Genomic DNA, 23,877 nt, shown 5'->3' with positions numbered 1-23,877 from the left:
ACTTGAGCCTATTAACATTTGAAGTTTTTATTTTAAGAATAATTGTTTGTGTTTTGTATAATTGGTCTTGTGAAGGCAACAACGAGACAAGATTTATTAAAAAAAAAAAAAAAAAAAAAAAAAAAATTCTTGCAGTTTCTGTGTCATTGTGAAATAATTTATATTTATTTTCCATCTTTTTTCTTTTTTCTATAACTTCATCTTTATCTTTTACAAACTTCATCACTCAATTGTTCTGGAGAGCAAATTTAAAGCAGATATCAGTGGCACGGCCGTTTCGGCTAATGCTGTGTTCAAGGCAGGCTTTTGAAACCGTAAGTTACAGCTTCAAGTCACAACTACGACTTGGTAGCGTTCCAGGTAACCCGTAGCTCGTGTTTTTACCGTCCTGTTGTCTGTGAAAGTTCCCTATAACGGCCACTCGTAACTTCCGACCCGTGAACTCGTACCAGATCGAACTGGTATGACTTCACAGGAAGGAAAAACACAAAGTACGAGTTTCCTTGAACGCACCATGAGTTAGCAGCCCCCGCCCTTGTCAGGCATCAATTGGTCCTCGTGCTACGTCACCACATTCACGCGCATCCCTTGGCTGCACACACAGCCCTTCATGCCGTTCTCTCCCCTCATTGGATAACACTTGTATCCCACAAGGAAAATTTTCTCCTCGGGTTACAGCAGAGCAGAGTGACGGAGAGACTCGTGTTTAGGCTGAAATACTTCATGTAAGTGATTGCTGACGGAAAATAGGACTATTTAGGACTTATATTAACAAAAACATTCCACTGATATCTGCTTTAATAAAGAATCAAAATTCACAACTGGCATTTCACTCGTGGAGTGGTTGTGGTTGTCAGCCAGAAGCTGTCAAATAGTTTTGAGCCATATATATATATACAATAACTTGTATTTAAATTGTGTATTTTTTTATTTTATTTGCAGTGGTGATGAAGAGAACATCAACTCCCATGATTCCTCACAACAGCAAACTCCATCTTTTGTTTGGCTTGAGAGACCCCTAGTGGCAGAACAGCATTTAAAGACAACTGATGACAATACTCAATGGTTGTAGACACTGAATCAATGTGATGATATATCACATAAAAAAAATCTTGCATGCATTTCAAAGTTATTTAAAAACACTCTTAAAATAAAGTGTGGCAAACATGTGGTTTTTGAAATCGTGACAGTGAAAGATGTTTGTGTTTTTGTTCAGATCAGTCTTCTCATCATTTTAAGCACACTATCTTTTAACCTTTTGATCTTCATTTCAAGTCATTTTCATCATTTGAATACATTTAATGAGAAATTAATTTATCTTCAAACAAGTGAAAAAAGTGATTCTATCTGATTTAATTCCACATTATTTGGCCCTAACTTGATAAAACTTCCTTTTTTCCTCAGTAGTTGCAGGATCAGATTCACTATGGCATCACAGAACATAAATCCTTCTTCTCAATCATCAAATATCAACAAGGGAATTTATTGAATGTTTCTGGTTTTATGCAACTGAGCATCGCTGTCATGTTTGACAGATGTCAGCTGACGCCTGTCGAAGCGGCCGGGATGAGCAATGGTGACAAATTACTGTTTATTTAAAGAGTTGATTCGGGTTGGTGTGATACGGTCGAATATGAGTGATCTGTGTCAAATTGTTGCGAACAATTCAATCATTTTAGGTGCACCAGCTCATTGTTAGCCCTCCCGCGCTCGTCCTTCGTAAGGTTCAGACGGCTTTTCCCAGGATGAGAATGCTCATGAGGAAGACCATGATGAAGAAGAGCCACATGAAGAAACGATCCATGACCTTGGCGACCTTCCTCCACTCCCCGATGCGCAGCTGCGCCGCTCGCTGGTCCTGGTACGAGCTGGCGATGAACTCCACGCTCTTGCGCAGTCCGTGGTGCTGACACACACACTGGGTTCTCACTAAGATCTCCCTCCTGTTCTCTGTGGCGCCGCCTCCTCCCTCGCCTCCTACGCCCTTCTTTTCTTCCACCTGCTCTTCTCCTCCGCCGGCGCCGTTGGACTCCTCGCGTCCGCCAACGGCTCCTCCCTCCTCCGAGTGGTCGATGGTCACAAACAGATCCTCCTTCCAGTCCGTCTGGCTCTCCCCCAACTTCAGAGACTCCCTCACTCTGTCCCCTTCCTTCCTCCCTCCCCATGCCTGTCCATTCACATCCCAGTTTGGTCCTCTGGCGTTGCCTCCGTTGGCTGACGTGGCTTCAGACTCCTCCTGAGACAGAGGTTGTTTCCTGGATGAAGTCCCTACGAGACAGTTCTCTCCCACCTCGTACACAAAACAGATGCGAGCCAGGTAGTTGAGGATGAAGCGTTCGGCCCACTCTGGGACGGGACGCGCCTCCGGGCCACAGTGGTGTATGTTCATGATGAAAATGGTGAGCGCCGTTGAAGCCGTGACCATCGTCATGGTGGCAATGTAGTATTTTCCTGTTGAAAAAGGACAGTGAAGATCAGTTGAGGGTCAGATTAATGTTTAAATGAAGACAAATGTCAGTTCTTCCTCTCAGACACCTGTCTGGTGACTGGTGGAGATATGGTGGAGAGTACAGGAATTAACTGGTTAAATCATTCACAACATCAAGCTTTTTTTTGGTTAGTGTATTGAGAGTATAAGTATGAGTTTCAGACATGTTCAAAGCTAGTTTTCTTCATAGTCTAACAAGTATTTATCATTATCTTTGACCAAGACAATCAGTTATTCTGTGAGGATTCAATACCAACCTTTCAAAATAAAGTTCAATCTAGGTTTATCATGTAGCTTTCCTATTCAGGACACAGCCTATTCAGTTCTGCACTTCTAAGAATGGAGAGAATCTAAATGATGAGAGGATTTAAAGGGATAGTTACATTTTGGCAAATTGGCCCATTGCCATAATCCATATAGTCATAACAGTAGGTTCTTTACCTTTATTTGTTGGTGCAAGCTATTTTTTATAACGGCGGAGCAGAGCCGTGAGCTGCTCAGAACTACGCTACGGAGGCTAATGGGATTTCTTGGTTTCCCTCATCAAACTCATCAAATACACAATCCAACAACTCCAAAACGCTCTGGTGGACAAGTTGTGACCTGCACATTCACCACGCTATGAGATAATAATGGAACATTACCAGACAGAGTTGTTTTTGAGGTAAATACAGAGACTGCTTGCTGAAAAACTGTCCCTGAAGGCAACGCGCATCAGCAGTTTTGCATGAATTTACCTCTAAAACAACTCTGTCTGGTAACATTCTGTTATTATCTCATAGCGTGGCGAATGTGCAGGTCACAACTTGTCCACCTGTGCGTTTTGGAGTTGTTGGATTGTATGTTTGATCAGTTTGATGAGGGAAACCAAGAAATCCCATTAGCCTCTGTAGCGTAGCTCTGAGCAGCTTGCGGCTCTGCTCCACCGTTCTAAAAATAGCTTGCACTGACAATTAAAGATAACGAACCTACTGCTATGACTATAGGGATTATGGAATTGGTCCAATTTGCCAAAATGTTGAACTATCCCTTTAACAACCTGCAGCTCATTGATGTCTGAGCTGTGATTATTGTATTTTAAATAACTGCTGACAGACATGATTCATGCTCATTACAGTGATGTTGGCCAAAAAACATAAGGGCACACACACACACACACAATACAAATCTGCTTGCTTGGCAACTCTCTGCTCACCGAACTGTGTCACAACACTCACTTAAAATTCATTGTTATTCCAATGATAGTCTCGCCTGCCAGACCCTCCTCCAGAAAAGAAGGAGATGATCCAATTTGATCAGAGGCTCTTTCACTGAAGAGGTGGAGGGACACAAATATCCTGCAGGTTTTACACTTTTGTGTACTGGGATCTTATATCCATGAATTAAGAAACTCACAATAATAAAGAAGATGTCACTGGCCTATTCACCACCAAGAAAATCCTTCTGGGTTAACATGGATCTATTGTTGCATCCTATTGATCAGTTTCATCCATGTTTACCGTAAAGTCTCAAACAGAAAGCTTTAATTTGCTTCAACTGCCAAACTGAACTGGCTTGTATTTGAGACAGGTGTGTAGCCTATATGGGACAGGCTTTTAATTCATTTTACACAAATCTTTTGCTCAGCAATGATGAGAAAACACTATCAAATCAATTGTTTTACAGAGTAAAAATATTACTTCTGAAGTTAATTTAACAACATTTGCGCTCTAGCCTTCAGTGCTGAAGGTAGGGAGTCTTCAGAAAAGAACAGCTTTCTATACACTGAACAGAACGACCGAACTCTATAGAATCTAAGTGATGTGTCGCATGTCTATTATACATATTGACGAAAGTTTTAACAGATGCAATAATAGTGACACTGAGGGAAAAAGAGTGATTCAAGCAGCGTAGTGTAGTCTAACTATTGTACGCGCAAATTAATCAGTTTAGAAACTGCTCAAACGGGTGATTCAGTGGGCTTTGAGAGGTTTTGTACATTCACAAGAACTTGCAGAAAATAAAAATAGACCCGGCTTCTATTTGCTCAAACTTGTAGCCAGACCTGGCCAGTGCAGCAAGACCGGCATCTATTTGAGACTTGGCTTTTATTTGAGAATTCACGGTAGTACAAATGCTAAATATTTAAGAAGATAAAATAGAAATGTTATATATATATATACAGTATACAGCATACAGCATACAGTATATACAGTTATGTTCATAATAATAGCAGTGTGTTTAAAAAGGTGAGTAAACCTCAAAATTCTTCAAATAAATTGTATTTTAAGGAACACAACTGCATTGGGGACACTGCACATTCTATTTCAAACCAAGAAAATTGGAAAAAGTAATTTAATTTGATAATATTTTACAGAAAGTCAAGAAATATAATGTTCAAAAAAATAGCAGTGTTGACATCTTTTTTTACACGCTTGCTGGTGTGTTTGGGGTCATTGTCTTGTTTGGGGTCATTTCCTCTTCAGTATACGGCAACATGACTTCTTCCAGTATTCTGGTGTACTCAAACTGATCCATGATCCCTGGTATGCGATAGGACCAACACCATAGTACGAGAAACATCCCCATATCATGATGCTTGCACTACCATGCTTCACCGTCTTCACTGTGTACTGTGGTTTGAATTCAGTGTTTGCAGGACGTCTGACAAACTGTCTGTGGCCCTTGGACCCAAAAAGAACAATCTTACTCTCATCAGTCCACAAAATATTACGCCATTTCTTTTTAGGCCAGTCAATGTGTTATTTGGCAAATTGTAACCGCTTCATTACATGCATTTTTTTTAACAATGGGACTTTGCGGGGGCTTCTTGGTGGTAGCTTGGCTTCACATAGATGTTGTCTGATTGTTACAGTACTCACAGGCAATCTTAGATCTTCTTTGATCCTCCTAGAGCTGATCATTGGCTGAGCCATTGCCATTTTGGTTATTCTCCGATCCCTTCGAATAGTCGTTTTTCTTTCTCTTCCTCGCCTTTCTGGTTTTGGCTGCCATTTTAAAGAGTGTGATATCATTGTAGCTGAACAGCCTATCATGTTTTGCACTTCTTTATAGGTTTTCCCCTCTTTTATTAATTTCTTAATCAAAGAATGCTCTTCTTCTTAACAGTGTCTTGAACAACCCATTTTACTCATTTTTCAAGGACAAATGCACAGCCAGCATATGCAGCATCAGTTGCCTTGATCCTTAAATAAGGGCCACCTGTTTAACACCTATTTTTTTTCACATAATCAATGACCTCAATAATTGAACCTGGCACTGCTATTTTTTTTAACACGCCCCTTTCAGTAAATGATTCAGTTTCACAGAATCAGCAGCATGCACGTCATGTCTGTTGGGTCTGTTGGTTTTCTATACCTTTACTAAACCTTCTAGAAAAAGTTGAAAAAAAAAAAGTTGAAATTCTAACAAAATCAGTGATTTATCTTGCAAGTGATGTCGGACTGCTATTATTTTGAACACAACTGTATACAGTATATGCACATATGTGTGTACATGTGTATACATATATATGTGTATATGCAAAGTTCATATGTAGTAAAGCAACTTTTGCACTCAGGCATCACTCACCACGAGTTACTGTCAAAGCTTTGACTGTGTGACACTGAGAGATACTGGTTCAGTGTCAAAATTAATTGATTCCTACTCATCTGACCTGGTCTCACACAACTGCTGGTACAACCATGACCACCACTGATTGATGTAGAGATTAGCTGGAAAATACATCTCACAACAAACTTGAACCAAACATAAAAGTCAGGGGATCTTGGGTGTGCTCACCTATCAGGGGGACGCTCTCTGAAGGCGGCATGCTCTCAGCCACCAGTAGCTGGAACACAGTAAGCGCCAGCAGCACCGTGACGCCCAGAGACACCTTTTCACCGGAGTCCGCCGGCAGGTAGAAGCCAAGCGGAGCCAGAAAGGAGATCATCATGCAGGGGATGAGGAGGTTGAAGATGTAGAAGGAGGCACGTCGCTTCAGGTGGAGGGTGAAGGTGATGTCCGGGTATGGATCCGAGCAGCAGCCGTACAGGATCACGTTTTTCTTGGCTGGCATACCCAGAACCTGGTTAGAGGAAAAAAAGATTTTTGTCAAAGGACTGACGACCACCTTGTTGGTACCACATGACCATTGGTAACATCTCACCTCCCACTCCACATTGGGGACAAAGTCGGACAGGTCAGCACTGTCCAAGGCGTTGATTAAGTCCATCTGGTTTCCGTTGTGAGTCCAGGAGCCGAACGTCAGGTGACACTGCTGCAGATCGAAGGGAAAGAAGGCCACGTCCACGGAGCAGGAGCTTTTGGTGATGGCCGGCTGGTCCCACATGACCTGACCGTCGTTACGGAGAACAACGTTGGTCTCCATGGAGCTGGAGAACTCGTCGTCTGCACTGTGGTGGAGAAGGTAGAAGAAGTCGTCGTGTGAAGGCAGGGAAAACAGGAAGTCATAAGATCTCAGGACGGAAAAGGCCACACCCACCTGTTATACAGAACAATATCAGGCCTCCAGACGTAGCTGCTGGGGATGCGGATGGTGTCCAGACCGTCGTAGTCCTCCTTCTTCCAGGTGAGGTAGGCGTCCATCCACACCTGGCGTATCCACAGGTAGGTGGTCAGGATCTGGTTCCGCTCGTCCTGGTGTAGAGACACTGTCAGTAGCTGCATTTCCATTACAGTTTTTCGCAAAATAAAAGCGATGTTTCTGAAATTTCGAAAAAGTACAATTGCTATTTGCGGGTGTTTCCATTGAAAGGTGTTTGGCGAATGGGCCGTAATCTAGTCTCGCGATATCCCATAATTCTCGCCCCGCGAGACTTCACTTTGAGGAAGCTGGACGTAAGCGTCTTAAGTTTCCATGGTGACGGTACAGCAATCTCAGCTGCCTAGAGCTGCTGCTGTTATTGTTTTAACAAAAAAATAAACGCAAAGTGCTTGATTGCTGAAAGGCAAAGCCCGTGTGGCGCTGGCAGCGGCCACAAATAAGACACCAGCGTTGATGAGGTGCTGACAACAATATAAGGGGGTTGTGTCCACACACACAGGTTGGTTTATGTGACATGGAGGGGACATTTCCGTGCAGGGGGGAGTGGAGTGCGGATGCAAGTCAATCTTCTTCAACCATGCACGGAAACGAAGAATGATAGGAAAGGTTTTTCTAATTTATTGAGAAACAATGCCCAGATCAGCAATGCATGACAAAAAACATGTGGTTCATTCGTCCCCTCCAGTCACATAAACCAACCCAGCTGTGGACTGGACACACACAACTCCGGTGACGCTGGTGACGTGTAAATGCGGAAAAAGTGTTACCATTTCATTTTTGTGATACAAATTATATCAATACATCTGAAAAACCACCTCATGAGAGTGTAAAACTTTTTAGCGATATTTGAGAGTTTTTTCGAAATGTAGCCTAGTTGTTCCCATTACCTGTTTTTTCTTTTGATATTTAGGTTTTGCGCATTTCTAGGGGTAATGGAAACGAACCTAGTGTCACACACAATGCGAACACCTGGATCAGCACCATCCGGATCACTTACCATGTCAATGATCTGGGACAGCGTGATCTGCAGCGTGACATTGATGATGTGGTCAGTGTCCTCCACCGGCCGCAGGGCGTTGGTGTAGTTGGAGAACAGGTCAGTGAGCAGCTTCTGGGCAAAGCGACCGTGAGCGGCCGAGCAGACTGCACAGAGTAGACACAAAAGGAGACAGAGAGAGAGACTTTAATTAAGCCACAGTGATGCTCCAGAGCTCATTCCTGCTCCCCAGAGGATTGACTCAATGACCCCATGACCTTTTCTCCAGCAACACCTTCAGGGGAAACTTGACCTTTTTAGCTCCACTTAGTTAAATCATTCAGATTTTATTGTTCTATTGAACAACGTTGTGACTGTAATAAACACTTCACTTTCCACAGTTACCCTTTATATTCACAAAGAATAAATCAATAAAGGCAAAATTACCTGTGAAATCATACTATCTATTAATTCTACATGTGTCCATAAGTCATATTTCAGCTGTTTTCATAGTTTGATCCAAATGTTGATCCTCTCTTCACATTTTTTCAAGTTATTGTGGATATAGGTTAGAAGTATTGATAGAAGTCTTTTTCTCTGCTGCTTTCTTCTCTGCAGTGGTTTTCTCTTTATCCTGAAATGTTTCATGACGCAAGCAGCAAATCATGCAGCTCTGAACACACATGCAAACCATTTCCCATTTTAATTAACCTGGTCATCTCTGGTTTTACACATTAATCAGACAAACGCCTGCAGAACAGCAGCAGCAGACTGATAAATCCTCTAAATCCTGTCACAACTAATGACGATGGTGGTGGTGGAACTGACCTGAAATGATGCATATGCTCATCTAGACTGTGGAATACTTTTTGCATTATTTTTCCTCCATATTGTTTTTTATGGAGTGAAGAAATCGAATGGATATGAACAGAAACATGCTTCAGGGTCCAGAATCACAGGATGTTACTGAGTGAATTCAAATAAATACACCCACAGTAACAGTGAAGGGACCAGAATTCAATGCAGCTATAAAGACATGATGATGAACAGTGATGTAACTTCAACCCAACAGTCAAACACGAACACCATTTAAGTCTTTATGAGAGTGTTATTTGGCAAAGAGTCAAGTGATGAGGTTCAGCATCAGAGGATCACCGACATGAGATCTCAAGGACAGATGAAGACATATCTGAACCATCGAGCTACAGCTTCATCTTCAGTCCAGTCACCATATAAGTAAATGAGGAGAAGAGCCAGTGGTTTAGTTGTGTAAATCAATGACAGAGGCGTCACTATCAGCTGCAGTCGGTCGTCTTCAGGCGGCTGAGGAATGAAGTTCAGTCGCCAGAGACACTTCCTGTGAGGTTGCAGTGAAACATCTTGCTGGCTATCGCTGTGACATCGCAGCATCTCAGTTTCACAGAGACTTACAGTCCATATAAGACAAACACTGGTGGTCAAAGATGAAAATAAAAGGGGTGGTGACATAAATCCATCAATGGGGCAGAAAAACAAGAAGAACATATTGATAATTAAGCCTTTACAGACTGTCTGCTATCTTTTATTTTTATATTAATATGGTCACATTGTTGTCTGAATATACTGTATGTTTTTATGTTGCTTATATTTGTCACTTAGTGGAAAATAATTTGTATTAATGTAACACCTTATAGTTAAGTATTTCCATCCTTTTGAACATGTTCTTCTGTATTCTTTTAATTGTTGAACACTATTTAAAATTTTTTTTGCAAACTTGACATATTATCTTGTTGATTTAATGTTTGCTATTCACTCTTTACACTTTATTTGATATTCATTTGTTAAGCTTTTGGCTCTTGTTCAGTTTTTCACCAAACAAGGCATTAATATAGAAAATATAAAGACAAATTTTTTCAAGTGTTTGAAATCTTTAATAGAAAGAGACTCAATCCTCAAAGCTTGTGAAATGTTAATGAAATTGTCCACGCATGACCTCTCATTACAGATTACAGACATAGTGTGGGGATGAGGGATTTTAATGTTTTGTAAATGAAAAAAAAAATATATATATAGAATGTATACATAATAGAATTTTGTGTGATAAATATGTTTTTCTTTTTTGTCCCATCATGAGACCCAGTGTGAGGGTCAAATGTTCAGGCTGAAAACCACTGACTAAAGTTAATAACATCGAATAGAATTATTCTTTTTGATTTGTTCAGAGTTTACAGGTCTGCAGGTCAACGACTAACAGATTCATAACAACAGGAGGAAACATTATAGACAAAAATAAATAGTCCCAATCTCTTTCACACACACACACACACACACACACACACACACACACACACACACACACACACAGACAAGGTTTTACAACATGCCTTGCACAAAAAAGGAAGTGCACAAACCCACGGTGCATTCAGTGACCTTCAGATAAGAAATAAAAACCTCTGACATGGCAGAGGAGACACAAACTGAGCCCCCCCTCCCCTCCATGTGGACATCCTTTGTCCAAAGATGGAAATGTGGAAATGAAGCAGACGGACATGAAAATAGGATACAGAGACAATCTGATTCTCAACAGGTCTGTTTGTCTCTTTAAAGCTTTTTATCATGTGGCTGTTTGAAAATAAATATGTCTGTAAATTATAAATTATATACCCATGAATTAAATCTCACATGTTCATTATTCTTCATATTCTTGTGAAGAGTCTCTGTGCTTTCTGATGTCTGCCCTGCACCATAGATACTGTATAAGATGTATCAATAGTTTATAATATTTCAAAAAGGCTCAGTAAGCTCCTGAAACAGGAAACAGTGCACTGGTTTGGAACATTTTGGTGGCAGGTTAATCCCTTTTCTTTTTTAAAAACAGGATAAGTAACCCAGAACCTTCAAACATGTTTGAAGTGTTTCAGTTGTATCCGCTTGGCCAGTAGAAGAACCTGTAGGCAACACTGACAACAGTCTGTCTGTCCCTGTGTCCAACACCTTCAGGACTTCCTGATCACTGTAAGCCAGATCTCCATTACATCTGACATTGTGTATAAAGACTTGTGACAAATTAAAGTTAAATCCAACAAAAAGCATCTTAGTTAGGTGTTGAGAAAGACTTGAGTCACAACTGTCATATTTGGTCTCCAACTCTTTCCAGTACCGGAGGAACCAACACTAACAGAACATTTTCCCTTAGTTGGTGTTTTGTTTATGGTGATTGAGAGGTATTCAGGGGAACTGCTACAATCCCTTTAACGCACCACAGAGATGCCTATAGCAAAAACTTCTGCAATGACCAGCACAACCTCCTCACTGATAACTAAAAGGACCCTAATGGTGGAGGGAAGTGTCGTCCATTTAATTTATTTATTTAAAACAGAAGTTCTTACTAGACCCTCAAAAGATCCTCAGTGGCTACACTAATTGACTAAAGGACCCATACAACCCTGTTAGGGACCAATAGATCATCTTCCATGATTGGTGAGATCTCTTCAGTTGTTGCAGTTACCACCTCTAAGACCACTTGAATGTCTGTAATGATGACTAATACCTCTTACATTGCTACAAGAGCCCCTTTAAGTTTAAATGTTTTCCTAAATGACCCCTGGAACATCCTAAATGGATTCAAGAACCACCTTAATGACCATTAGTACTTTTTTGATGGCCACAATGACTCCCTAATAATTCATAATAATTATGAATAATAAGAAATAGAGCGAGGGCAGGACAGGCTGCCAGTCTATCACAGGGCTGACATAGAGACGACCTCACATTCACACGCTACGGGCAGTTTTAGAGTCATCCACCTAGTGTGCATGCTTTTGGACTGTAGGAGGAAGACAGAGAACCTGGAGAGAAACCATACAAACACAAGGAGAAAATGTTAACTCCACCCAGACAAGGCCCCAGACTTGGGAATCAAACCCAACCCTAACTACCAAACCACCATACCACCCTTGAGAACAAATAGAACGTCAATATCTGTTACCAACGGGCTTTATGCCCAGCTCCACTACTTCCTGAACTTAAGCAAGCTCCTTTATTTCCTGTCTTACATTATTGGACAAACACTTACAACTACTATAGAGTGACTCTGAAACCTACAGCTAACAACTAAACTCTTCTTCGTGACAATGAGTGTTACCTGAACCCTTGAACATACTACAACTTCCTCAATGCCTATAAGAAGCATCTAACTTCCTTTCTTCAGAGACCTGACACCTGATAGAACCACCTAAAGGACTTCTAGAACTAACTCACTGGCCACATAAACCTGCTTAAAGGCGACAAGATCTTCCTCATTGATAATTGGCAATCTAATTAAAATTCAAATTAAATGTTCCAAATTTGAGGGCTATCCACAAGTTTCCGAACGTCATCTATGGTCAAAACTGGCTTCCGGTTTGCCGGTTTGGTGGAATTTTACGTTTACGTTTCCATGGTTTTCAGGCGTTGTCATAGTTGCGGTAAACGCATGGATCTATTAACGCTGGCTTTTAACACAGATGTGAATTTGTGTGATATCCATTGTTAAAAGCTGCTGTGATGATCCATGCGTTTTACAGATTTTCATTGGGGGGGGGGGGGGGAAATCCATGCATTTACCGCGGCTACTGAAACCATGGAAACGTAAACATAACATTCCAAAACCGGCAAAACAGGCTACGTTTTTGACGTTCGGAAAAAGGTGGATAGAAGTAAAAATAAAAAAAAAATAAAAAAAATCTGATTTGATCAATGAAACAGATCATAATTTCATTCATTTCTTCCTGCATAAATCATCTTACATCTCAAATTTATCAACAAACCTTTGGGGGGGGGGGGGTTAAACTGCTTATGTTAGGAACCACAGGACTAAACTAGCAAACTACATAAAGCCTACTAAGATAGGCTACTTGTGTGCATTAACTGCAAACACCCTACCAATAAACAGGCTGCATTTCGCTCATGAGCCTGAACCTGCAGCTAAGGAATTTTAGGTGAGATCATTTAAATCCAGAAGTTTTACCAAAAACCGTCCAGTGGCTCCGCCTCTTATTGTCTCTGTTCATTGTTCAAATGCCTTCATGGTCTATTGAGCAGATGCATCAGCACTTTATCTGACAGTATCAACTGGCTGAGAAGTGTTAGTGCTAACAGCTCTGGCAGAACACCAGCTGGCACACACACAGTCATGTTTCCGACCCTCTGGTGGACAGTAAATCAACTTAGATTCATTTTAAACATAAGCATATCCACAATGCACCTACATCTAAACCAGCCTCACTCTGGCATTAAAACAAGTCCCAGTCATAAAACGTAATGATGGACGTTATTTCCAAATGAAGTCTCGTCTCCATAATGTCGTTTTTTGGTAAGACACATAGGTCCCCACAACATCAGTAATCCAGACACACATACACACACACACACACACACACACACACACACACACACACACACACACACACATACATACAGCTTAGGTCATATTGACTTAACATGCCTTCATCTGTTCTTTGCACTTAGCTGTGATGCACATAAGTCTGACCATCTGTGCTCTACAGCATGCATGGCCTCACCCGTTACGTGATGATGATTGTGGATGATGATGGTGAAGGTAATGATGGCAGTGTTCAAATATGTGCTGACAAATATGTGCCGCATTATATCTGTGTATTTCTATTTGTATGTGTGTGTGTGTGTGTGTGTGTGTGTGTGTGTGTGTGTGTGTGTGTGTGTGTGTGTGTATGTGTGTTTGTGTGTGTGTGTGTGTGTTTTATTCATGTTGTGGGGACGTGTGTGTGTTTGTACATAGTTGGAACTGATTACAGGGACAAAAAAAGAATTTGAAAGATGGCCATCATTCCAAATTTGTCACTCTGACCTAAATTTGATTATTTTGATATCAATTGAAAGAGGAGAAAACAAGCTTTAAAATGATACCCTAGTCAAAGTCATACATTGGATGCTCTTCAAAATATTTCCATTTGAATTATGGTCTTCCACTCTCTTTTTCTTATTGAAAATTGTGTTTGAAGGCCAGCAGAGGAATACCTCACTTCCGTGACTCTGGCGTCTGTACCTGTACCACATGATTGTGTAGCCGATGTCATTTCTGGCTCTCTGCGTTGTGTTTCTCACGGCCTGCCCTAGGTGGGGTTCGATTCCACAACCTCCCGCACCGGAGGCGATGATGCTAACCTCTTCGCTAAGAGGTTGACAACCACTTGGTGGGTTGGTTAGCACGTCTTTTATCGGTGGAGTGAGTGCATATCCGTTACAATTGCACGCACCCTACGGACCTAGTTGTCATAGAGGCACCATTCAATGACCCTCGGAAAGCAGGGAATCTCACGATTCAGATGCTGTTTACACCTATCTCTATCATTAACGGTTCAGAAGTTATAATGTTTTGTTGATGTTTTGTAAAACATGTGCAAGCGTTGCATCGATATACGCACGGTCACATATATGTTTCCTTTTTTCTTTTTCAAGACAAGAATTTTCGGCGTGTTCTTCCGCCTTCTTCAGAACTGTCACCGTGATGTTGGACGGTGACGTGCCTTATCAGCTGGTGTCCTGTGGGCCCGTCTTCTGATCTCCACCGCCTCCATAATTCATCGTTGGTATCTATTTTCTTCCGTGTCATATGCATGGAAGAAAACAGATACCAACCATGGATTATGGAGGCGGTGGAGATTAGAAAACGGGCCCACAGGACCATGAACCGGGATAAGGGGGCTTACACACTGTCACAAACCTGGAGCACCGTCCTGCAGGTAAAACCCAGCAGCACGAGGCGTGATGGACCTGCCAAACCTGACAGGAAGGTCACGGCTCCGTAAAACCAGCTGATAAGGCACGTCACCGTCCGACATCACGGTGACAGTTCTGCAGAAGGCAGAGGAACACACCGAAACTGTTAACAAAGGTGTGAAAAACTTATTTTCTTGAAAAAGAAAAAAGGAAACTAATTATTACATTCGGACATAATGAACTTTCATAATATAGGCCACATACATGTATATGAAAATGATGTGACAAAAAGCAGTATTATGAGCTCTGTAATGCTGAGGGTGTGTCCACTGAAGGCACTGAAAACACACCTTATAGCACACCTGGTGTTGGGAATGGTTCCTCATCCCTGTCAGTTAACTTCATGCTTAGGTAACATGACTTCATCCAGTAACCATGTCAGTTTAATCATGTCAGTCAGAGGAAGTGGCAACCTAATTCCTCTCAGTCTGCAACAGGTTGGTAAGTTTTTCCTGTGGCCTTGATGCAGGTGGAGCAGCAGGAGGTGGACACTGCTGGAGTGAGATGGTCAGTTTGGCTTCAGCCTTCAGCCTGTTTCAGAGCGTTAGTGTTTGCACTGATAAAAAAAAACATGCAGAGGAGGCCTTTGGTGGTGAGCTTCACTTCCATTCCATCATGGTGTTGTACAAAATACCCTGGACAGAACACCATTCTATCACAAGGCCACAAATATACACACACTGGGTCTCCTTAATGAAACGTTAGTAAATGTGTAGATTTGCACATAAAAGTCCACGCTACTAAAACTCTACTCTGGATTCATGAACAGTGCGGGAAACTCAGATTTGATCGTAAGCATGTGTGTGTAAAATCATGAATGCCCATCCATCGTAAATTAACAGGACAGGAGGAGCAATTAGCATAGATCTCCGCCCATGAATAAGGAGACCATGACCAGCATATAAGGAGGTAGATGCATCCTGTTCACAGGGTAAATCAAAGGTGTGGAGGGAAGTAACAGATGTAGTGAATTAAGTATCCTTGGTTTAAAGAATCATTTAAGAAGTAAAGCCAGAATAGTTAGATATGGGGGAAAAGAAAAAAATACACATAACTACAGAGCTACAGCAGCATGGGAGGAGATTCTTCACAGCCTCAGCTGTATAGGAGCATGGTTGTATCAACACATGAAGTTGTATTGGCAGGTGTCTATTACAGGTATTGTATTCTTACAGATGCACCAGCCATCTCTCACAGCTCAATCCAAACCGGTGCCAACTGCGATATAGCGCAGGATGAAGTGTGCGTCCACCAAGCATGTAGCAACGTGTAGCAACACACACTTCAGCTGCACATTTATTGAATAAAAGTTTTTCCAGTTTTATATCAGATTGTTATCATCATTAGATGGAGCCTTGACATGTTTGTGCGTGTCCGATCCCTAAAACGTCTCTCTCTCCAAACATTTCTAGTCGTCATGTTTAAATTACATGTGTCAAAGGCATGGGTGTGTTTTGACATAATCGAGAGTAGGTAATACAAATTACAATTGTTATTTCCAACAGTGACAAGCAACATTTCTGTGCATTCCTACATTTACACAAACACTACACACAGTCAGGAGCAGGTGTAGATTTTGTGAGTAGCTACTAAAAGATTGATGAATGCGGAAATCCACGTAAATTTCCGCTGCACGCGGTTTACACACAAATCCGTGCTGCTCACGTTTCATGAATGAGACCCAATGCACACAATCCACATCCACACTTGTGGGCAATTAATTAATCAACCTTGTGTGCATGTTTTTGGACATTGCAAGGAAGCCGGCAGTGGTGCCGCCCACGATCAAACCACTGCTGGTGATATATAAGTACAGTTTGAGCAGATGAAACTGTGGGGAGGTTACAGCCAGTGAAGATGTGTGTGTGTTTGTGTGTCTGTGTCAGTTTCCAACCTCAGTGTGTTAGGATTATCTCTGTTGTTTAACCCCTGGAGGTCACTCCCTCCTCTTATCTCAGTGGATGTTGTGATTGACAGCTTTAATCCTGACAACCATCAGGGCTTATCACTGCTCAGTCCGCCCCCTCCATTGTCCCAACACCAACCCAACACGCACATGCAGCCAGGTTTTCATCATTTCAGAGGACATTATCTCTGCTTCTATTTATTTCCTGGAGACTTGACTAAAACATTTACATTAACCTTAAACAATGTGTAAATTTGACTTTGAGTTTTTGTCCCCATAAGGAATTTGAGTCCCCATAGTGTAATTAACCAGATTGTCCCCATATGTCCTGTTGACATATTGTCCACCACAGTGAACCAAACCAGGATGTACACTTTCTAAGGTGGCTACCTGTAAGTTCCTTTCCCTTGAAGCTAATAGTTTGTATTTTGGAGTGTAGCCTTTACAATTGTATGATTTTGTACCTTTTTCTTTCTTCCTGTGAGCTGTTTATGAGCAACAAGTGCAGGACTCTGTGGGTGCAGTGGTCAGGATGTATTATATCCGTACATCCTTTTTCTGTCTTGTCTCTAACTCTTCCAAATAAAGTCCCATGAACTCACATCATCTGTCGTCACATACAATCTAAATGTGATGACAGATTTCTGTCAATTTCTTCCAAGGGAAGGAGAGTCTCCTTCCCTTGGAAGAAATTATGAAACAGAAATGGGTCACTTCTGTCCATCCGACCCAGACCAGGTCCAATCTCTGGCAAGTTACTTTGTCATATGTTTCAGCCAATTCTGAGCCAACACAACTGGACCCATGGTCCAGCGTTGGATAGAAGTTTGATATAGCGGTGCGAGAAAAAAGTTTAACGTTATTACAACTTCATCCAAAGGGAATATCATGACTGTCTGAAACAAACTTCATCACTATCTAACCAATGGTGAAAGAGATTTCTCTCTTAAAACCAGCACCAATGTCAACCTGTGGGTGGTGCTAAAGGGAGAAGTTAGAGGATCACCAAAGTCAGTAAGATACATCCTCTGGGGACTGTGAATTCTGATCATTTCAGTCTAGATTTCCGCCTTGGTCTTTAAACTGAAGAAAAAATATGAAAAATTAAATATTTGTGATGTTTTGTTGTTACAACACTCAATATCCTGTATCAGATTTCTAAAAGATCAAATCTGTTCAATTAATATACATTTTGGCATAAATGAAACAGATCTTTTTTTTAGAAATTCAGCTTGATCTGATTTTCCGCAGCTTTCATATAATTAACCTGATGTGATGGATGGTGATTATTTCAGTTTAGTTTAGTTTGTTTTCTAAACCACCACATCAGCCTCACATATGTTCCTCACCCTGCACCTCCTCCTTACTACAGTAAAGGCTTTATTTTTTTGTCCTCCTGTCCTTATCACACTGAGGCACAATGAATCCTGAACGCCCCCTCGGTCACTTCAGTGTCCAGTCAAAGAACGAAGGCATGACCGTGACTGATAAAGGGTGTGAGCTGCTGTCTACGGGCGCATGACGTCTGTCCGACTACCCATTTCTCCGACCACCCATTTCTCCGACTCCGACCATACATTTCTTTATTTTTGCGTCATCAGTCCGACCTCCCACTTCTCCGACTTAAGTAGCCCTAACCCTTAACCTTACCCTAAACCTAACCTCAACACTGTAGAATGGGTAGTCGGAGAAATGAGCCGTCGGACTTGTAGGCAGTCGGACTGACGTATGCTCCCCGCTGTCTACAAGGTCTGGAGTTTGACAGTGATGCGTTGATTATTTCTCTAATGGACAGAGATATAGAATTTCTTTTTCTTTTTTTTTGGAACCGATTGATGCGTCAATGCAATGATTTGTCAAGATTTGTCTTCCTAACCATTTACAACAAGAAACGTATTATCTTACTCTGGATTATTGGTCAAATAAAACAGAATAAATAGATAATAAATATAAAATAGATCAAACAAATGAACAGATAATTCAAAAATTACAAATATAACCATTGTTTAAAAAATTAACTGTGACCTCCCGTGACCTTAGGTTTGTCATTTTCAAAGGCAGAAGTGATGCAGATGAGTTCAGATGTTTAAATCCAACGCACACTTCAATCGCTTTGAGGAGTCCTGGTGCTGAGAACATCTGGACCAGCTTCAGCTTGTTTGTTATACAGAATAAGATAAGTAGAATGAAACACCATACAATTAAATTAAATTAAATTAAATCAGAGTGATGGTTATTATTGTTGAATAAGAAAGAAATGAAGAAATGAAGCTGAAAATCCTCTCACCTGGAATAAAGAAGTGGAGCAGGAGAGACGCAATCAATCCGCTGCAGAGGAACCTCATTCTGTTCTGATCACTGATATTGATCCAGCAAAGAAATCGATTACACTGTGATCACACTTCTGCCTCCAGCCAGCGTCCACCCGGCAGAGCAGAGAGGATAACGCTCACTGAGACAGAGAGAGAGAGGGAGAGGGAGAGGGAGAGGGAGAGGGAGAGAGAGTGAGTGAGAGAGAGAGAGAGAGAGAGAGAGAGAGAACAGCTGCTGATGCAGGTCTGTGTGTTTGCTGTAGTGCGGTGGTCTCTGGTGTATGAGGGGTCATTAGTGCCACACAGCCTGGATAACATGAAGAACACTGTTCATCATCACTGTAGTTAGATTTTAAAGAGCCTTGAAGCACAGAAGCTGAGAGAGGCCACGTCACAAATAAAGTTTTATTCTTTCTGTTGTCTCAGGATATCAAAACTCCAAACCCTGAGATAAGGTGGTAATTATAGATAGATGATTGTGGTGATTAATTAATTATCTGACTCATTTCTGAAGGTTTTTCTGGCTACAGCTTCTGGCTGCAGCCTCAGCTACATTTCATCAGGTCATCAGTTCAAATGAGTCCAAACCAGAAACTACATAAAACTAAAATATGTGAAGAAAAAAAAAACATTTTAATGCATGAAATTGTGAGATTTAGATAGTTATGTACAGCAGCTGATGAATGAGAAGGTATATTTAAACCTCCTCACTGTACACGGTATCTATAAGAGTGAAGGAGAACCCCCTCCCCCCTGTCCCTGTATATCCGGACCAACAAGGTCTGTAATTGAACATCAGTGAGCGTGTTCAGTGGGTTAATTATTAACAAACAAGTTCAAACAGTTCATCTGAGTCCTCTGTGGCAGGAACCAAAATCTGCTTGTACCTTGAACACAGCAGGTGTCGACTACTTAACCCCCCATCAACCGGACACACCCGTTCACACACCTTCACCTGCTCGTACCTTCCTCCTGGTGTCTCCAGGTCCAGCTCAAGTTCTATCAATTATAGATCCAGTCAGTCGTCACAGCTGTCACACTGACCTTAATGTAGAATACATTGCGGAAAAAATAATGTCACAGGCAAAGTGACCGTAAAGCTTCAGTGAGGATGTCGGATGAACGGGAACTGAGTCTGAAATGGGTTTGATTCCGCTGTCTGTCCTCAGTAAACCAGCTATTAGCACTTCCCTTAAAGCAGAAGTAAGTGATATATTTGTGTTAATATAAGTCTTAAATAGTTGTATCTTCCGACAGCAATCACTTACATAGAGTGTTTGGACTGAAACACGGGTCTGTCAGTCCCTCTGCTCTGCTCTGAGCCGAGGAGAAAACATTTATCGTATCCTACAGTTTTTATCCAATGAGGAGAGAGAACGGCATGCAGGGCTGTGTGTGCAGCCAAGGAACGCCGTGAATGTGGCGACGTAGGGACGAGGACTGTTATGGTGCGTTCAAGGAAACTCGTATTTTTCCGACCGTGAAGTGGTACCAGTTCGATCTGGTAGGAGTTCACCGGTCGGAAGTTACGAGTGGCCGTTATAGTGACTTTCACCGGTAAAACAGGTCGGAAAAACACGAGTGGGTTGCCTGAAACGCTACAAAGTCGTAAGTTGTGACTTGAAGCTGTAATTTACGATTTCAAAAGCCTGCCTGGAACGCAGCATTAGCGAAAACGACCGGACCACTTACTTCTGCTTTAACTGTATCAAAGGAGATTCCTATCATATGTTCAGGTTCTTTTTATGTACATTTTTTTTTAACACCGCCTTTCATCTCTGTCAGTCAGCCCCTTGTTCAGCTGGACATGGTCTCTCACAAAGGGGTTGGCTGGGTGGGTGCAGAGCAGCGCAGTCTCCGCCCACCACTCAGAGGCACATTGCTAATGAGCTGCTGGTGCTGTGCAGAAGGGGAGCCCTGGGAAATGTCACAGGATTTGTGATTTTGGCAAAAAAAAACTTCATAATCACAATTTAAAGACCACAGAGAATGCTTTAAAATGACCAAAAAGGGTCATTGGAGAGGGACTTTAAATGATGCTCAGTTGAATTGGGCCAAAATATATGCCTCACACTGTTACCACACCAGCAGCCTGGACTGCTAACACAAGACAGGATTGATCCATACTTTTATGCTGTTTACACCTAATTCTGACCTGACCATCCAAATGTTGCAGCAGAAATCATGATTCATCAGACCAGGCATGATTTTATCATTGGTTCCCGTGTGAACGGTAGCCTCAGTTTCCTGTTGTTAGCTGATTGGAGCGGTACCTGCTGTGGTCTCCTGCTACTCTATCTGCTCCAAGGTTCAAGATGTTGTGGTTCAGAGGTGCTCTTTTGCCGACCTCAGTTGTATTGAGTGGCTATTAGAGTTACTGTTGCTTTTTTATCACCTCCAACCAGTCTGACCATTCTCGACCTCAAGCATCAGCAAGGGATTTTCTCACAGAGAACTGCAGCTCACTGATATTTTCTCTTTTTTCTTTAAACCCTAGAGGAGGTTGTGTGAAAATCCCAGTAGCTAAGCAGTTTCTAAAATACTCAGTCCATCTGGCACCAACAAACATACCACATTGAAAGTGACTCAAATCACATTTTCTGTACATTTCCTATTCTCAGTTAGAACTTCAGCAGATCATCTTCACCATGTCTATATTTATCAACTTTATTTAAAGGAAAAGCCCCTTGAGGTGGATCACCTCGTTTTCAAGGGGGGTCCTTAGCATCTCAACAGTCAACAGTGATACAGTGATATGTCTAAATGCATCGAGTGGCTTTCATGTTAGATATTTGTGTGTGCAGTTGAACAGGTGTACCTAATAAAGTAGCGTACATAGGGCCTGATCTACTAAAGGTTTGCTTAGGTAGCCTATAAAAATGTGTGTAAACTTGATGTCACCCGCAAGCTGATCTACTAACGGGGTGCACTGAGGATTGCATCTCTCAAATGGGCAAAAAAGCATATGCGATGCATTTAGCGTGTTTGCCTTGATGAATATACAAATATGGATGCAAAATATTGGGAGGAGTAGATGCAAATAGATTTATATAGCACACGCAACGTGATTTACTAAACCTGAAACAGATTGCGGTGGCAGTGTTTGCGCCTTTATTTAGTACGTTTGAAAGGCAAGTATTATCTGGCACAGCTTTTTTTCTTTTATTGATTTAATACCTGCCAGGGCTAAGGCTCTTATATCTCTTAATTTCCTCGCATCCGGGTCATTCCAGCAAACTGTAGCAGTTTTTCAGGTGTCTTAAAAGTCATTTAAGCGCCATTACGCACGCCGCACGTCTCTCCTCCTGTGCGCTCTTCTCTTCTCCTCTCCTCCCTCTCGAGTATGTGGCTACTCAGCTCCGGGACCGGGACCGAGACTGAGACTGCCTTCACCCCGTCTTTGATCCCTCTGGTCAGTGTGGCCTGAGTCTCCCACCTGAGCTCTCTATTAATCCATCGGATCAAATTTCATGTGTCCATCCAGCTCTCTGTCCACTCTCTCCATGGCGGAAACAATTACCACGCACAAAACCCCCATTTACAGTAAATACTGCGGTTTGCGTGTGCTGTTATTTTGCGTGTTACTCTTAATAGATCACCTGTTCCTCGTGCACTAACCAAACACGCAAATTTTTACCAGGAGCACACAATTTTTCTGTATAACTGTTGGATGTCCTGCTGTACCTCCTAAGCCTCAGCCCCCACCCCAAGGTCATGGTGAGGTGAGCTGGTGTGTACCTGCGGGAACCTCCTCTGAATATACGACTGGTCCTTCAATGTCATAGTTCACTGGAGATGAACATGATGAGGAACATTTGACCTTTGACCTCCTGTTGTTTGAATCAGACTCGCTCATTGGGAACAGCTTGTGATCGGAATCGTGTGGAAAAAATGATAAATGAAGTTTGAGGAGTGAAGCCGAGGACATGAAGAGGAGATTAACGGATTAGCAGGAAATAATTGGCTGACAGTTGCCGCGGTGATGAAGTCAAAGGAGTCGGAACCTCAACACCTCCATCTTTTCTTCTTAACGCAGCTTCATCTCCCTGTTTGATCTGATAGCTCTGTTTTATCAAGATTGTAGGGAAGAAGAAAACATTAAAGGAAAAGCATCAGAGTGTCTTTATTTTACATTCAAAAATATTAATTTATGAACACACAAACCCAGGTCATTAGGAGAACTTGTTTTTAAAAAAAATCTAAAGACCAAATGTAACTGCTTTTTTTGTGCTGTTTGTATTTATAAATGTAACACATGTGTATGATATGAGCATAAATACATAAACACCTATAGCCAATTTTTACGAGCCAGACATTTCTATATGTTGTTTAGATTGACAGGGACATATTGTGTGAATAAACTGAACAGTGAAAAGTATCAAACTGAAAATTAGACTCATAGAATTAAAGAAGAAGAGTTGTGTATTTAACTAAACCTGCAGATGGTTTGTTGGCCGACTGTCAGACATGTGGAGCTACATTCATGTTCATCCAGTAAGAGCTTCAAAAACTGGCACTTCTTTAAAGCCAGTGATTCTCCTCCTCCTCCTCATTTGTCTTCTTTCTTCAAAAAGCCTTTTGTGCACTGGGCCTGAGGGTGACTGAAGGTTAATTGAGCTGCGTCGTTGCCGTCAGCCAACTTCATGTCCTCCTGGAAATAACAGTAAGGAGCTTCCAGGTGGGCCAGGGGCCAGAGCTGCACTGAACCGGCCAACAGAAACCACACCACAATACACCGCCACCCTGAGAAAGATGCGTCTCACCTCACCTGAACAGGGCAGAGCTCAGTGAGCTCAAATGTATTTAGCTGGTCTATCTATTATATTATATTATATTATATTATATTATATTATATTATATTATATTATATTA

General features: G+C 41.7%; 1 protein-coding gene across 1 annotated transcript; it reads right to left on the bottom strand.

Moving 5' to 3' along the window:
- Positions 1-1,404: 1,404 nt before the first annotated feature.
- LOC146975022 (neuronal acetylcholine receptor subunit alpha-10-like) lies at positions 1,405-19,198 on the bottom strand. The gene is made up of 6 exons (XM_085798781.1): positions 18,981-19,198; positions 8,032-8,177; positions 6,972-7,126; positions 6,636-6,882; positions 6,269-6,554; positions 1,405-2,451 (listed from the first exon to the last, which is right to left on the bottom strand). The coding sequence occupies exons 1-6, from the start codon at positions 19,036-19,038 to the stop codon at positions 1,727-1,729; spliced, it is 1,617 nt and encodes a 538-aa protein (XP_085654907.1). The 5' UTR covers positions 19,039-19,198; the 3' UTR covers positions 1,405-1,726.
- Between the last annotated feature and the right edge of the window lie 4,679 nt (positions 19,199-23,877).

The sequence above is a fragment of the Trachurus japonicus genome, chromosome 14 (genome assembly GCF_045865225.1).
Source record: "Trachurus japonicus isolate A0001 chromosome 14, Traja_1.0".
Taxonomy (NCBI): Eukaryota; Metazoa; Chordata; class Actinopteri; order Carangiformes; family Carangidae; genus Trachurus; species Trachurus japonicus.
This window is presented reverse-complemented; position numbering and strand designations above follow the sequence as displayed.